At 44.1% G+C, this 15,299-nt stretch overlaps 1 protein-coding gene across 4 annotated transcripts in view; it reads right to left on the bottom strand.

The window, feature by feature from the left end:
* Positions 1 to 15,299, bottom strand: part of DCLK1 (doublecortin like kinase 1) — a 347,358-nt gene that overhangs the window by 49,471 nt on the left and 282,588 nt on the right. For all 4 annotated transcript variants that reach the window (XM_059144246.1, XM_059144247.1, XM_059144245.1 and 1 more), the window contains exons 8-11: positions 12,679 to 12,787; positions 5,914 to 5,971; positions 5,287 to 5,406; positions 1,161 to 1,307 (exon numbers count right to left, since the gene is read on the bottom strand). In XM_059144246.1, coding sequence (XP_059000229.1) covers positions 1,161 to 1,307; positions 5,287 to 5,406; positions 5,914 to 5,971; positions 12,679 to 12,787 — 434 coding nt within the window. The remainder of the gene's footprint in view (positions 1 to 1,160; positions 1,308 to 5,286; positions 5,407 to 5,913; positions 5,972 to 12,678; positions 12,788 to 15,299) is intronic.

Raw genomic sequence — 15,299 nt, 5'->3', positions numbered from 1 at the left:
ACTCACGGCAAGCACCTGGGTGGGTCACCATCTTAGCAAACCTCATCAGCCCTTCTTGTGGTGGGAGAGTTGGCTTGCTCATCTGCTTCTAGACCTGAATGCTCATTTGGGTCATGTGGAGGAGCTTGTTTCAAGGAAGATCTGTACCCTGTCACCAGTCACCAGATTCTGATTTGCTAGGGCTGCAGGGAGGCTCAGAAATTTGCATTTTTAACAGGCATCTGGGAGTAGTTGAGATGCAGGGAGTCTTTGGACCACCCTTGGAGAAACGCTGCCTTTGAAAGAGAATCCTCAATTCCCGGATTTCTGAAGAGATGGACAAACTAACAGTAACATATAATACATGACTCTCAGACCTGCGTAATGATAGTAAAAGAGAACTAGCATCTTGGGGCTGGGTGGAGTGGGGGAAGAAAATGAATAGATTTCATTAAAATTCCAGTCTGGATAGCCAGCAAAATTGATGTGACTCCCAAATTCACCAGTGACAGCTCCCCGATGCCCAGTCCCTGTCTCCTCAATTCTTTCCAGTACTGTCCCCTTAACAACTGGACTATGAAAGCATCCCCATTTGTTTGCGTAAAGAACGCTAAGTGTTTCCCCCAGAGACATGGAGTTCATGAAAAGCAAAATAAATAGTCATAAAGGGGGATAGGGGTGTCCCTGATTTTTAAAATCTGTCTTCATCATGATTATTTTTATGTTGAAAGGCGGGTATCTTTAAAACTCATGACTTATTGTCTTAGCTTTTAGATCATACTATTGGAAAGTACATTTGGGAGACTGAGAGCCTTCCCCCTCCCCCAATAAGAACTTTGGACATCGAAGTACTGTAGAGAAATAAACCCACACATAAATGTTCCTCCTGAGTATCCTGGTCAAGCCTAGGGTGTTACCCACAGCCCTAGATTTCCCAAGCTCTATTCCCTCAACCCTGTCTCTGGTTCTTATTTGCTAATAATTAGTCAAGTCCTTCTAACTGCACATTAACCCTTATGGATACACTTGAGGTTCGTTTCCAGCTACTCCAGTCCAGCTGGAAAGTAGCCTTTAAAGTATATTTCTTTTCAAAAAAGAAAAGAAAATAGGAAAGGAAAAAAAATCATATTTATTCATGAATGCTTGGGACCCAAGACGCGTGAGGTTCGAACTGCTCTTACCAGGAGGTTCTCTGGCTTGATGTCCCGGTGCACGATGTTCAGGCTATGCAGGTACTTGATGGCGCTGGCCAGGTTGTACAGCATCCCGCTGGCGTCTCGCTCCGTGTACTTGTTGGTTGAAGTAATGGCGTCAAAGAGGTCTCCTCCCTGAGAAGAGAACAGCAGGGGGAGCAGCTATTAGCAGATGGTCCAGGGGGGCCGCCTGGAGAGGCAACGGACACATTCTCAAGGAGACAGAGAAGCGCGCAGCATCTCTGGGCTCCTAGGGCTGTCTCCGCCACTTCCCCCTTGAAGGCCCACAGCCCTCGTCTGGTGATTGTCTCCCTGCTGTGATGCCATCGGACATGCAGTCATCTCTTCGGCCCCAGCTGGGGAGGAGAGGTGGAGCCAGGTCTCCAGGGCAGAGGCCTGGTGACCCTGGGGTGCCCTGCTGGCATGTGTGACATGCCTCATATCAAGGGTGAGCAGAAGTTCATAACCCCAAGCCTCCCCAAATGAGAAACAGGTAATCCAGCAGACCACCCCCTTAACAAAATGCGCAGCTGCCTTATGAAGTTCATGCACGCGCGCACGCGCACACACACACACACTCACACACTCCATTCCCTTCATTCCCTAAAGTGCACTCTCTTGGAGTGGGTGTAGTGTTTTCTTTTCCAATAATGTGCTTCTTTGTAAGGAGCAGAGAAAAGGACCAGAAACTGTCATTCCAAAGATGAGAGAGAAAAGAGAGGAGGGAGGAGGGTGGAGAAATTTCAAAGGAAGTTTTCTAGGACCATTATTCATCTGAACTTTTGTTTCCCTTGTTCCTGGCTAACTTCTTGTTATTTGGAGAAACAGAACAATTTTAGGCTCCAATTTTAGTTCTCTTTATTGGAAACCCTTTCAGAAACTGGGGTCCGATTTACTAACAACGTTTGCATCATTCTTGGACACAATGAGCCAAACAGCCGAGCACGGGAGCCAATTGTGTTCATCTGTTGCCTAATGTGAGGGGTTTCATTTTTTTTTTTTTTTTTTTTTTAATAGCAAGAGCAAAATATAGGCCTTGCGGGTGGCAGTTTCCGGATCTCACTAGCCGGCCTGTCCTGCGTGGCCCGGCACCACCTCCGCTCGGGAGGCGTCTCCCGCGGTCCGCTCGGCCTCCGCAGTCCCCAGCCTGATCACACACACGTGAGTCACGAGGCACGCGTCCTCCGCTGTTTCTCTCAAAGGCAAGGCTGCCGGAGGCGGGTTTCCAGGTTGGTTGCGGGCCCCGCCTGCAGGCGGCATTTTCACTGGGGTCTCCATGAACAGCACCGCAGCGCAGCGGGTTGGGGGTGCAGCTGTGGGTGGTGACCCCGCCACGACACCGCAGCCGTCCTAGCCGTGGAGGGCGGCTCCAGGCATCCTGGCACCGCACGTCTCCCGCATCCCCGACGACGCGGCCAACCGCGTACACAGCCATTCCGCCCCATATGCCCCCGAAGAGGTTCGGCTGCGCTCTCCCTCGCTGGTTCTCAGGCAGCCTCTGAACCTACGCTGCTTCCGGCCTCTTTACAGAGAACGCGCTGTTGTGGGCCTTTTGCTCCTCCTTCAGGAAGTGGGCGTTCCCTTCCCCTGGCTCTCCACCTCCCGGTGCCTCCCTTCATGCCACCCTGGCTCACTGCGTCTCCTGCCACTAGCTAGACCTGTGAACCTGCTGATCGGTGAGGGCCTGGCCGCAGGGCCGCCTCCTCCACGAAGCCTGCCTTCCTCTGAACACATATGTAATGTGCATGTGCACAGAGCTGCAGGCGGCAACACAAAGACCTGTTCTTATTAATTACGGAATTTCATTCATAATTATTGTTACTTCACTGTTTTCCAGAATACAGGCCTTGTTTATCCTATAGCTGCAGGCACTCTGTGGACACCACTGGACTCTTGAGAAGCATGGCCTCTGCTACATTTCTCAGGGCGGGAAACGCTGTGGGAGCCTTTCAAGTCAAGCCTGGGGTTGGCCTTCACTTCTTGGGGTGCTTCCAGACCTGGCCTCACAGCAGTTCTGGGTCAGCCAGATTTGAGGGTATCATCTGGTGGTACAATGGAGGAGTCCGGAAGCTGGACACTCTCTGGCCTTGTTAGTCTCTCTTGGTCACCCAGAGGGAATTTGCAAAGGCTGCTGAGTGAAGCCAGGACCTCTCAGTGGTAACTTAGCTATTGTCACCTGGCTACACATAAGAGTGACAGACTAGGCTTTCCCACCACAATGTGTTCTGAACTCTTAAGCCTTTGCCCCTTTCATTTTCAGTTTCAAATCTAAGTTAGTCGTCACTCTTCAAAGATCAGCCAATAAAAGAAGACTAATCAATTTTTAACAGCACACAGAAAGGCAACAGGAATGATGGGAATTTGTTGCCCTCAAAATTAAAGTCACTGTAAAAAATATTATCCTGGGTGCTAGAGGAAGTGTATTTTACAATATTGGTAATTACCAAACTTTATTTGGCCATAAGGCACCAATATGAGAATCTTCTGAATAATTGAAATCAATCTTTCTTTGTTGAAATAACAGTTTTCCATATTTATTTCCCTTGGTCTCAAAGGGTGACAGTACCTTTGTGTCACTATAAACAAGTCCCACTCCTCCATAAGAAAAAACCCTAACAGGAGTAGGAAAAAAGTAAGCTTCATTTGTAAATACAAATAAGCACTTAAAAAAAAAAAAAAGGCCAATAGATCTAAAGTAAAACAACTCTGAATAATAAAAGCTTAAAGGATCCTCGAATGAACATTTTTCTATATAGTAACAGATTAGTTTATTACATGCTGATTTTGTCTTAAGTCTTTACAGCAGGAAATGCCACATTCCCCAGAGCTGATTCCTGCCACCAGCTGGGGCGTGTGATTCCAAACACGGTTTGGAGCCCGAGGCTCTCACTGACAGGCGCACACAGTTGATGCAGAGGGTGGTGTGACTAATTTACGACATTTTACAACTAAAGTAGAAATTAGTTACACCTTCAGTTAGATTAACATAATAGAAAAAAGGCTTGAGAAAAATAGCACGTCATGAATCCTACATATTAAATTTGTAAAAACTTTTAGTTACTGAAAATTTTAAATATAAAAATAGAGGGAACAGGTGAGTCACCTTTCACGTTGATACAGCCATTAACAATATATCTATATTCTATGATCTAATAAAATACAGATGTAATTTTATGCAACAGGACAAGGTTGTAACATCTACTGAAAGGCAGCTGAGTATTTTCTAGTGCTATTTTTCTGACATTGGTGAGTAAAAGTTTAAAGCTTTTTTTTTTTTTAAATAAGAATGATTGATACCTTTGGATGTAGTTCACAAAAAAGGGCACAATTTCTATAGCAATGATTAAAAACAATGATCATATTGGTACCTAGTACCTTCTGTTGTATTAGAAAGTACATTGGTGGGGGCACCTGGGTGGCTTAGTCAAGTAAAGCATCCAACTCTTGATTCTGGCTCAGGGCATGATCTCAGGGCTATGAGATCGAACCCCACATTGGGTGCTGTGCTCAGCAGGGAGTCTGCTTCTCTTCCTCTCCCCCTCTCTCTGCCCCTCTCCACCTTCCTTTAAAAAAAGTACATGGTATAAGTCATCCCTCTTATCTTATCTTCACCATAACACTCCTGGTAGGTACTATTATTCATCTCATTTTACATTTGAGGAAACTAAGGTACAGAGAAGTATACCCAAGGTCAGAAAGCTATAATGGTCTAGGCTGGGACTTGAATGCTTGCATTCTCATTCTAGTGTTCATACTCTTTTTTTTTTTTTTTTTTTTAAGATTTTTATTTATTTATTTGGCAGACAGAAATCACAAGTAGGCAGAGAAGCAGGCAGAGAGAGAGGAGGAAGCAGGCTCCCCGCTGAGCAGAGAGCCTGATGCGGGGGCTCAATCTCAGGATCCTGAGATCATGACCGGAGCCAAAGGCAGAGCCTTTAACCCACTGAGCAACCCGCACGCCCCTCTAGTGTTCTTACTCTTAACCGTTAGGCCAATACACAGAAAGGAGAGACTAAATAAACTTTGGTGGAAGGAAACAAAGGAAACAGCTCCCTCTATCAGATAGGAAAGCACGGTGCCTTGTGTGGGTTTATTCTTTTTCCAAGATACACACCTTTACTAACTCCATGACAAGATACAGTTCCGTTGGCACATCCATCTCTTCGATCAGAAGAACAATATTGGGATGTTTCACTCTTCTTAAAATAGACACCTCATTCTGGATCATGTGCTCCTGTTTAAGCGAAAAGTTACCTTAATTAATATACACATCACAACACATGAGGAGCTAACTCCAAGAGTGCAGCTGTGTTATCTGAGGATCAAAGAAGCTATGTTTGGGTAAAATACAATGAGTATGTCTGAGATTCTGATACTCAGCCTAGAATTGCCAAAAGTGGTTGAAGGTCCCTCAGAGGATGCTTGCGACTTACCAGTAGAACTAAAACTGCATATAGAAGGACGGAATGAAACTCAGATCACAAAAGTAAATTAAGAAAGTAAAACAAGCAAACCAACAATAAGGAACAGACATAACATGCAATCATTCTTCCTAACTTTCATTCCAAGAATATTTATAAAGTTATATTCCATTAAATATATAACATTGTATTCCACCAAAATGCAAGTCCTAGGGTAAATTTATGTTTATTTGGGAACTGATCTCTGTGTTTCTACCTCCCCACCCCACCCCACCCCCGCCGTAACACTGTATTTCCATGACAATAAGCCTTATACATACTTTGCCTCGACATTTGCTTTTCTTGATGATTTTTAGAGCATACTCCCTAGCCGTTGACCTGCAACGAGAAAGTTATTTGTGAGAAACAAACTTAATTTCAAATCTGTTGAGTCATTTTGTTAAGGACTAATTTCTTACCCCCTAGACCTTGTATCAAACTGATATATTTTGTAAAAGACTCTTTCCTTTTTTCAGAGAAATATGTAAACCTTAAAGGGCTGACCAAGTGTAAGGACAACACCTACGCTGGCATAGAAACATCCTGAGCTGTTTTTTTTTTTTTTTTTTTTTAAGATTTCATTTATTTGGGCGCCTGGGTGGCTCAGTGGTTAAGCCGCTGCCTTCGGCTCAGGTCATGATCTCAGGGTCCTGGGATCGAGTCCCGCATCAGGCTCTCTGCTCGGCAGGGAGACTGCTTCTCTCTCTCTCTCTCTCTCTCTCTCTGCCTGCCTCTCCGTCTACTTGTGATTTCTCTCTGTCAAATAAATAAATAAAATCTTTAAAAAAAAAAAAAAAAAAAAAAAAAAAAAAGATTTCATTTATTTATTTCATAGAGAGAGAGAGAGAGAAAGCAAGCATGAGCAGGGGGAGGGGCAGAGGGAAACACAGGCTCCCTGCTGAACTGGGAGCCCAATGCAGGACTTGATCCCAGGACGCTGGGATCATGACCTGAGCTGAAGGCAGATGCTTAACTAACTGAGCCAACCAGGTGTCCCATCCTGAGCTGTTTAATGTTACCATACTTGTAATAAAACCACTACTACTGGGGCGCCTGGGTTGCTCAGTCAGTCGAGCGTCTGACTCTTGATTTTGGCTCAGATCATGATCTCGGGGTCCTGGGATGGAGCCTCATGCCAGGCGTCATGCTCAGTGGGGAGTCTGCCTCAGGATTCCCTCTCTCTCCCTCTCCCTCTGCTCAACCCACTGCATGCTCTCTCTCTCTCTCTCTCAAATAAATAAATAAGTCTTAAAAACAAAATAAAACAAGACTCTTGAGTTCTTGAGGACTCTGTTCATATACAGCCCAGCCAACACTGCCCTTCCTCTGTGATGGGTGTGGGAGGGAGTGTTAGTCATATAGCTACCTTTAAATAGCTTCCTAACTTGTGTTAACATTTCCAAGATCCTGCAGTGCCAAAATGGACAGTTCTATTGTCGAAGGATGTGTACTTAATAATCCTAAGAAACAACTATTTTACAAGCATTTCCACTTCGTTTCTGGTGGGAAACCAAAACAGCTTAGCTTTTTGCCCATCGATAAAAGCCAACTTCAGAGATCCAAATGAATACAGTGGGAGTGGGGTTGACTACGAATGGAAGTTTAAAATAGGGTTTTAAAAATCTTCAGTATGAAGAATCAAAGGGGAGACTTTCTAGTTACGTGTTTAGAGTATGAGTGATTTGCCCATATATTAAGAGGGCAGGTATTAGCAGTGTGTCCTGAGGGCATTTTGGACACCATTCACATCATTTGCTAAAACTTCTCCCACTAGACTCCCAGGCCCCTGTGTGGATGGACGGGAGAGGGAAATCAGGCACATGCAAGGGGATTCTTCCCATCAGAGAAGGAATACAGGGTCCTTTTAAGTGTCTCTTCTGAAGAGGCTTCTCAGGAGTTTGCTTGCAAGTCTGAAAACCCTTAATCAAGAGGAAAACTAAACGCTGAAGAATTTTTGGGTTCTACTTTTCACACATCGCTAAAAAAAATAAATAAATAAAATAAAACAAATCTGAGATTCAAATCCACGATCCCTTTCCCATGTGGTTTAGAACGTTTCAGGTGATGACAAGAATGCTAGACTATTGGAATGACTACTGTGATCAAAGCCCACGATCCCAGGCAGGACCAAGGAGCTGGGGTGGAGGTGGCACTTCTATTCTGGGCCCCAACGAAGGGGACAGATGACGGGATGGTGTTGATGAGAAGAGAAGGGGCTTTCTTAGTTTTGTCATTCCCCATGTTGCCATTTGATCCTCTTGTTTCCTTGGAATGAGTAACATCACAGGACTCAAAGCCAAGGGCTGGCGTGGGACTGGGAAGGTCAAGTCCCCCTGTGAGCCAGCCGGGCAAGGAGCAGAATTTCCAAGAAGCAAGCGGGTGCCTTGGCTCCCAGGACGCCAGGAAAACTAGGTCACATCCTGAGCTTTGGGCTGAAGGGAAAATGCAAGCGAGCCTGGGCAGCAGTGGCCTCAGGATTTACTAGGAAAAGGGACTTTATGGGTTCCGAACCCAGAACCTTAAATAATAGGATCCACCACTAAGTTAGACTGACCCATATTTTAATCAGACAGTGAGTCCTGTAGAGAACGACCAAAATTCATACTGCAAGTTTTCTTTCTTGATGCCTTGAGGACAGACTATAAAGTCATAATATAAGCCTTCATTATTGGAAGTATATGTTTATAGGAAAGCAGCTGAGTCTGGAAAATAAGCCTGAAAACAGGTGTTAGTACCAAAATGTATTCCGTAAGAACGAAAGTTTAATATCTTGCTTTAAGTTGGTAAATGAAAATACTTGGCATGAAATAAAACCTTAAAGTATTTGCCTTCCTGTGTGCCCTAACTCTAAGGACCACTGTACCCGTGTAATTATTCAGCAAGTGGTTACAAGCATGGTTCTTTGGTGGCTACAGAGGTGAGAAAAACTCGGGCATTTTAGACACAGGTAAGCAAAACCTGGTCCTTGTTCCCACCGAGTCTACAGCTTATTGTGGTGAGAATACTAGACACTGGGATTTGGGGTCAAACTATAGGCCATTTGCTTGTCTGTTCCTGAAATGACCCTGCATGGAATCACAGAGCCTTGAATGGCGCAGCAAAGGCAGCAGCAGTGGGACAAACATTGCTTGCTTCTTTCCCTCCTATATGGGAATTCAATTTGTAAGGTCCCCTGCCTATTACCTTTGAACCAAGGTTAGAGCCTGAACTATTAAGACAGAAATTTCCAAATTTTACAAACTTGAACTAAATCCAATTTTTAATGTTTGTGCTGGGAAAACAAAACACAACACAACAACAATGGTTTGGAGAAAGCTCTCCTGTTTACACTTCGTGATTCTCAGCCCAGGGCCAATATGCTGACCACCCTTCTCCCTTACCCTGGGAAGGTGGGTGGCAGAATGCTTATCGATTGGGGTTCTGGGACTAGTGTGCTTTTTGCTATTGCTGTTATGAGGAGTTTGCTAGGTTTTCAAGGTACTAAAAAAATTATGTGGAAAAGGAAAAACAGCTTCCCGGGCATTCTCATCATAGCATTTGATGAATTTCACGGCAATGCTTCCATTGTGATAGGTTCTCAAGCAGAGGGACTGGGGTCTTGGCCCTCTCTGTAGCCCCGTATGAGTACAAGGTAGGCCTGAACTAGCAGGGGCTCCAAGCATGTTGGCTGAGTGGTGGAGATGCCAAAGGGTGATGGCAGTTAGGAGCCCCCAACAAAGGGGAGTTAGTAAACACCACCCTTTGTTTGCTACAGAGTCATTCATAATAAAGCCCATCTCAGCCTCTTCTTAAGGAGGTCATTGTGGAGAGCAGAGAATTGACGGCTCCCAGACTGTCTCCTTGAACATCTCTGGAGTAGAGTTTGATTTTGAATTTGAGCACAAGCCCCGCACCAAGGCATCCTCAGGAAGGAAAGAAGGAAGAACACCACCAGCTAGCTGAGACCCAGCTCGGCTCCATCCAGACTCAGCCTCCAAATCACACTTCAGAAGGTAATGCCTTCAATTTACAGGTACAAGGTTTTGGAGGTTTTTGAGAATTCTGGAGACTTTCTATGTAGATGCAAGCCGGTTTTGTGTCCCTGAAGTCTCAGCTCATTTGGATGTTTGGATGGGTTTGAGCCCACCTACACTCACTGCTTAAGCCAATGGTTTCCTTGAGCAGATCCTCAGTTTTATAGGGGAGGGTGGGAAAGGGGAATCAAGAGCAGGTAGAACTTGAATACAATTCTGCTGCATACATTGCTAGAAGATGCAATGATGAAAAGCAGTGCAGGTAGAGAGGGGGCCAAGAACCACAGGAGACACTGTCACTGCTCCTAACTGCGCCACTGGGACCCTTGGCTTGTGTCCTAATAATCCATGAGGAACCAGGAAAGCCAAAGACAAAGGGCCCCTCATTGGGAGCCTTCTACTCATGCTCTGACGTCTCGCTAGTGCTTTTCAGTTCTCTTTTTCTTTGGGGCCCCAAGTAGTCTAGAAAACAGCTTCGGAAGAGAGCAAGTCTCCATTTACCCACTTCCTCTGCCATGTCCTAGGGGCTCCTGAGGCCACTAGAGAAATTGCTACTGGGGAAGAGGCATATATCATAATGGACCCAGCAGCCATCACCAAAGGATATGTTGGGACAGGGCCATGGAACAAAAAGCCTAGGCAACACTACCATTGTGTCCTTTGTTGTAGGAAGACCTTCCCTGGGACGGCGGCTTCTTAACAGAGGAGGGACATGTTTATTTGGTCGTTAAGACACACGTATCCTTCAAAATATGGTGGTATGTACCCACGAGCAACGTGTGCCATTAACAACATGCTTAGCTTGCATATTTTCTTGGACCTCTGGAAAATATTAAAAGAATGTCTCATGATGCCTCCACGGAGAGAGGTCACATGGCCCATGTCCTCATTCAGCAGGAGCGGAATACAAAAACTTGGTGGAGCAATCTGGTGTGTAGACTTGGAAGGTTCGTACCATGAAACCCAAGATGCAAACTCATGCAGTATAAACACAATTCAAACTGGAAAGAAAGACATTAATTCTGGATGGAGACATGAGACATTTTCACTGTGGGAAGACCAGTGACTGTTGGGCTAAGCCGCCCTCGTGATCCCTGTGCGAGCTGGGAGAGATGGCACGTGGCTGCCACACCAGTCTCAACAGATGACGCATGCTGGCAGATCACCAGACACCCCACGTAGGAAGGGCACGGGCAATCTGCTAAAAATGGGATTTTCTGCTACAGTGGAAAAAAAAGTTAAAAAGAGTTGACTTACTATCTGTAAAAGTATAAATGAAACATAAAATTATATAAACACACACACACACTTGCATCCTTTGCTTTAACAGTGGCTTTCCTGATTTGATTTCTTTTTTGTACGGACACAAATGCAGTGTGCGTGACTCTAGACCGGTGAAGCTACATTCTCCTGAGAGACTCTCCGTTGGCGACAACAGAGTGGTCAAAAGAGTGTGGGTTTTGGACCCTGGCCTTCCTAAGTAATTACTAACTGAGCAACTCTGGGCATTTAACTTCTTAAGGGGTTCTTTGCTTTAAAATGGAGACAATATTAATATTATGGGATCATTATGACAATTACATGAAATATCATATGGGCTTTATATAGTTGATGCTCAGGAAATAGTGGTTGTTTCTGTTTTTGGAGGTGTGAGGCCTAGGAAAGTAATGGAGAACTTTCTGTATTTGGCAGAGATGCAACAAATGGTCAAACTGGTGGCAGTGGGGTGACTGAGGGGCAGCGAGGGGAAAAGGTGGCCTCACAGTAACTCCTAAGGGGTTTTTCACCCTCCTCTTCTCATGCCTGTCCTGCTACAGTGGATTGCTGGTCCCGGTGGGACTATCTCATCCCAGCTGCCCTGCTGCAGGGGAGCAAGTTTGAAATTTAGTGCCCAAGGGTATCTTCCCAAGGGGTCTGTGACCTCAGTCAGGGAGACATCTACCTAAGGATGGCAGAGGGGGCAGGGGAGCAAATCAGAGGACACTGGCCAAACTCAGGACCCTGGTGATACTTGAGGCCCTGTATAGACTTCCAGCTCCAGCATGGCATGAAACTAGGCTTCTAAATCAAAGCTCTTGGAGAAAAACAAGTTTTGGATCTTATGCAGCTAAAGCTTCTAGTCCAAGGCATTCTCTCTGAAGGGTAGAGCTGAGTGAAAGCGCGCTATTCTTCTACAGCGCTGACTGGTAGGCGCCCAGCCTCCTGGGGGCAGCGAAGAGTGATGGGGAAACCAGTCCCCAGAGGCCAGCAGTGAAACCTTTCTCAAGGAATGAACTGGGTTACCCCTGACTTTTCAATGCTCTGCTCACCAGCTCTGAGCAGGAGCTGCGGGCTGCCCAGGTCCCTTAGAGCAAGAAGCTGCTCAGGAAGAGAGTTCCAAATTCAACAGCAGGCTGATGGTTTGAGGCCACCTTAGTCTGGGATATAATTTTATTAGTTGTCATTTCATCTAATTGCCACCGGTCACTATCCTTGATTAGGTATCTAGATCTCAGGGATAAACCTTTTACTCCAAACCTCCTGCCTTTGGCCCCCAAGAGTACCAAGCACATTTATCTGAAAACATTTTAATATATTAAACACCGTTTTTGTTGAGATCAGTACCTACACACTTTAAAGCTTTTCAAGGTTATTATATTTAATTTGATGATAGTAAGTTAAAATCCACTCTATGCAAGAATGTTCTGACCTCTACAAAATGTCTCAGAAAAGCATCGGAAAAAAACGTTCAATATGTTTTGTGTTTTTTTTAAACAATAAAAGGGCTCACCTGAAAGATCTGGCAAAGTTTTGCTGAGTACATTAAAAAGGAAAAATCAAAGTCCTTAATTTATAGATTGTCCCAGGAATCACTACATTTTTCAAATCTGTTGTGAGATGGGCTTTTCTTTCTTTAAATTTTTTTTTTTACATCTGGAGTTGAGACCTTAACCTATTCCATATGTGCCACAGACAGCAAATAAAGATACAATCTTGGAAAACATAATGCCAAATGTTTCCTTTAAAGTGCGATGCAAACGATATCCTTCTCACCTTTCTACACATTCCTTGACAACAGCAAAATTTCCATCCCCTATTGTCCTTCCAACTTTGTATCGTTCTGTTATTGTGGCTGGAATCTGGAAGCCTTCCTCCGACACTTCTGAAAGAATCATTAGTACATTTTTATTGGTAGAAAAGGGAACACAGATGTCGCACCAGAGAGACATTTAGAAGGATCATCGAATAGACTGGAACTGATTCAGAATCGATATGTTACGTTCCATACAGTGAGACAAGCCCTGCCTCCCCTCCCTCTGCAGATGCTGTATACTCAACAGCTTTTACCAAGACGAATGATAAACTGAAAGGAAACCTAAGACTTATGGAGTCCACTTAAACCGATGGGAAGGCAAACAACACTTTCTGTGGCCGTGGGGACTTCGAGGAGGAAATTTCGCTCTGTGTTTCATGCCAATTTGATCTGTTGTGTTTATGGACTACCCACTGTCTAGAGAGACGTGACCTTCCTGGGTATGGCTCAGGAGGAAAAATGGAGCTTATGGGGGACTCTGCCTGACATGGTACAAGCATGAAGCCTGCCTGCTGTTTGGACGCCTAGCTTTACTGCATCCTGAAATGGAGATCTCCGTAAAATTCCTTATGAACCAAGCCCTGATTGGCCCCCCCACCCCAACTCCCCAGTATCAATGAGCAGATTTTAGACAAATGTTCTCACCAGCAACCTGCATAGCAGATGTTGAGTTAAAATTGCAATATTTATTATGTCTGTGAACAGAACAGGTTTGTAGTTTCAATTATGTTAGTGCCACTAACACAACACATTTTCCCCCTTAAAATGCATTTTGAAATATTTTACAAATGCCTAATAATGCTTTAAATATCTAAGGCCATAAAACTAAATAAGCCACACTTAGGTCACATAAATATACTGGATAACCTTTAACATCTTCGGGGTGTAAAAAGCTTTTTATAGCTGGGCTCTAAAATTTACATGCTTTAAAGTTATAAATCCTAGCGCTCCCTCAGGCAACCTGAATACAAAATATGATGGAAACCTAGTGTGCTTTCTAAATGTGCTCCTATTCTGACCTTTCATCATAAACTGAGACTAAACATTTCTTCTCAAAATAAAATTAAAACCTTAGGTGGTGCCTAGGTTTCTGTCTTCTCCATTAGCCTGCAACACTAGGGAATGACACATGGAAACTCACAATTATCACACATCTGCTTTAGGACCCTTATGCTGGTTCTGTGATCTGCACCACTCTGGATTCTAGGGTGGATGGAATTTCTGGAAAGGGTTGTACAAACGTGGGACATTTGCTGCTGCTACTTTTGGCCTTGGGATCTAGTTAGTCTCCTTACCTCTTCATAGGTGGTGTTTTAGTCTTTACCCACTAGAAGCTATCACAGTGGTCTCCGGAATAAAATGTGAGAGCTGCAGCCGATTAACACCCCCTCCCTAATCCCCACCATCCCACACCCCAAGAAGCTAATAATTTTGCCTCTGTTTGAAAGACTCAGCCTGGAGATTTTTGTCTACTCCATGGGAATTAGAGGAGAACGTTGGAGAAGTTTCAAATCCACTGCAAAGCACCCATATTTGTAAAACATCTCTCAGATGACATGGTCTTAAGGCTCTTTATTATCTACATAGATAATAAAAATAACAATCCTTGGCTGTCAGAAGCAAGGCTGACTCCAGATGGGAAAAGAAAGGTGGTTCTTCATGCTTCCTTCTACTGGAGGCATAACTGCTTGGAGCACATGGGCTTCGGATATTTTTTTTCCCCCGTATTGATAAAATGTATCCTTCAGGCTTTGGGCTAAGAAGGCTGTGCCAAAATCTTAGCCAAAGACCATTTCATTTCATTAGGTAAATATAACACAGCAGAACAAGAGAGACTTCTAGGTGGTTGAATTTCATACTTCTTGGAAATAAAAAAAAAAAAAATCTGATAGGGCACGGTAGTCAGGAAATAATTCATGTGCAAATCAGTTATCTCACTTGACATAAGAAAAGGTACTTTTTTTAAAGAAAATCTAATCATATCACTTCAAACGAATAAGGGATGCTGATTCTTTAACAGTGGCTTGATCTTATAAGTCTTACACTTTTCTAAATACTTTCTCATAATTGATTTGAGTCTGAAAATGACCCCCAGAGAGGAAATAGGCATATATTCCAATCTTATACAATTTTATAGAAGAGGAACTAAGATGTAGAATGCTGAAGAGGATTATCCAAAACAGTCCAGGGAGGGGTGCCTGGGTGGTTCAGTCAGTTAAGCATCTGACTCTTGATTTTAGCTCAAGTCATGATCTCAGGGTCCTGAGATTGAACCCTGTGTCAGGCTCTGTGCTGGGGGTGAAGACTGCTTAAGATTCTCTCTCTTCTTCTCCCCTAATACCCCCTCCCAAATAAATAAATAAAACCAAAACAATCCAGTGAGTTAGTAGAAAAGTCCATTCCAGAATCTAGGTCATCGGACCACATCACAGAGAAATTCTAAAATGAACTAGCTTAAGGTACAAAGAATATTTTTGCAATTGTCATCAAGTAATTCTTTTTGTAAAGCCATATTTTCACATATTGAGCTCACGTTAGTTAGAGTACATCTGTAGGGCTGTAACAGTCCATCAAGAGAGTA

The sequence above is a fragment of the Mustela lutreola genome, chromosome 13, assembly GCF_030435805.1.
Source record: "Mustela lutreola isolate mMusLut2 chromosome 13, mMusLut2.pri, whole genome shotgun sequence".
NCBI classification, from domain to species: Eukaryota; Metazoa; Chordata; class Mammalia; order Carnivora; family Mustelidae; genus Mustela; species Mustela lutreola.
This window is presented reverse-complemented; position numbering and strand designations above follow the sequence as displayed.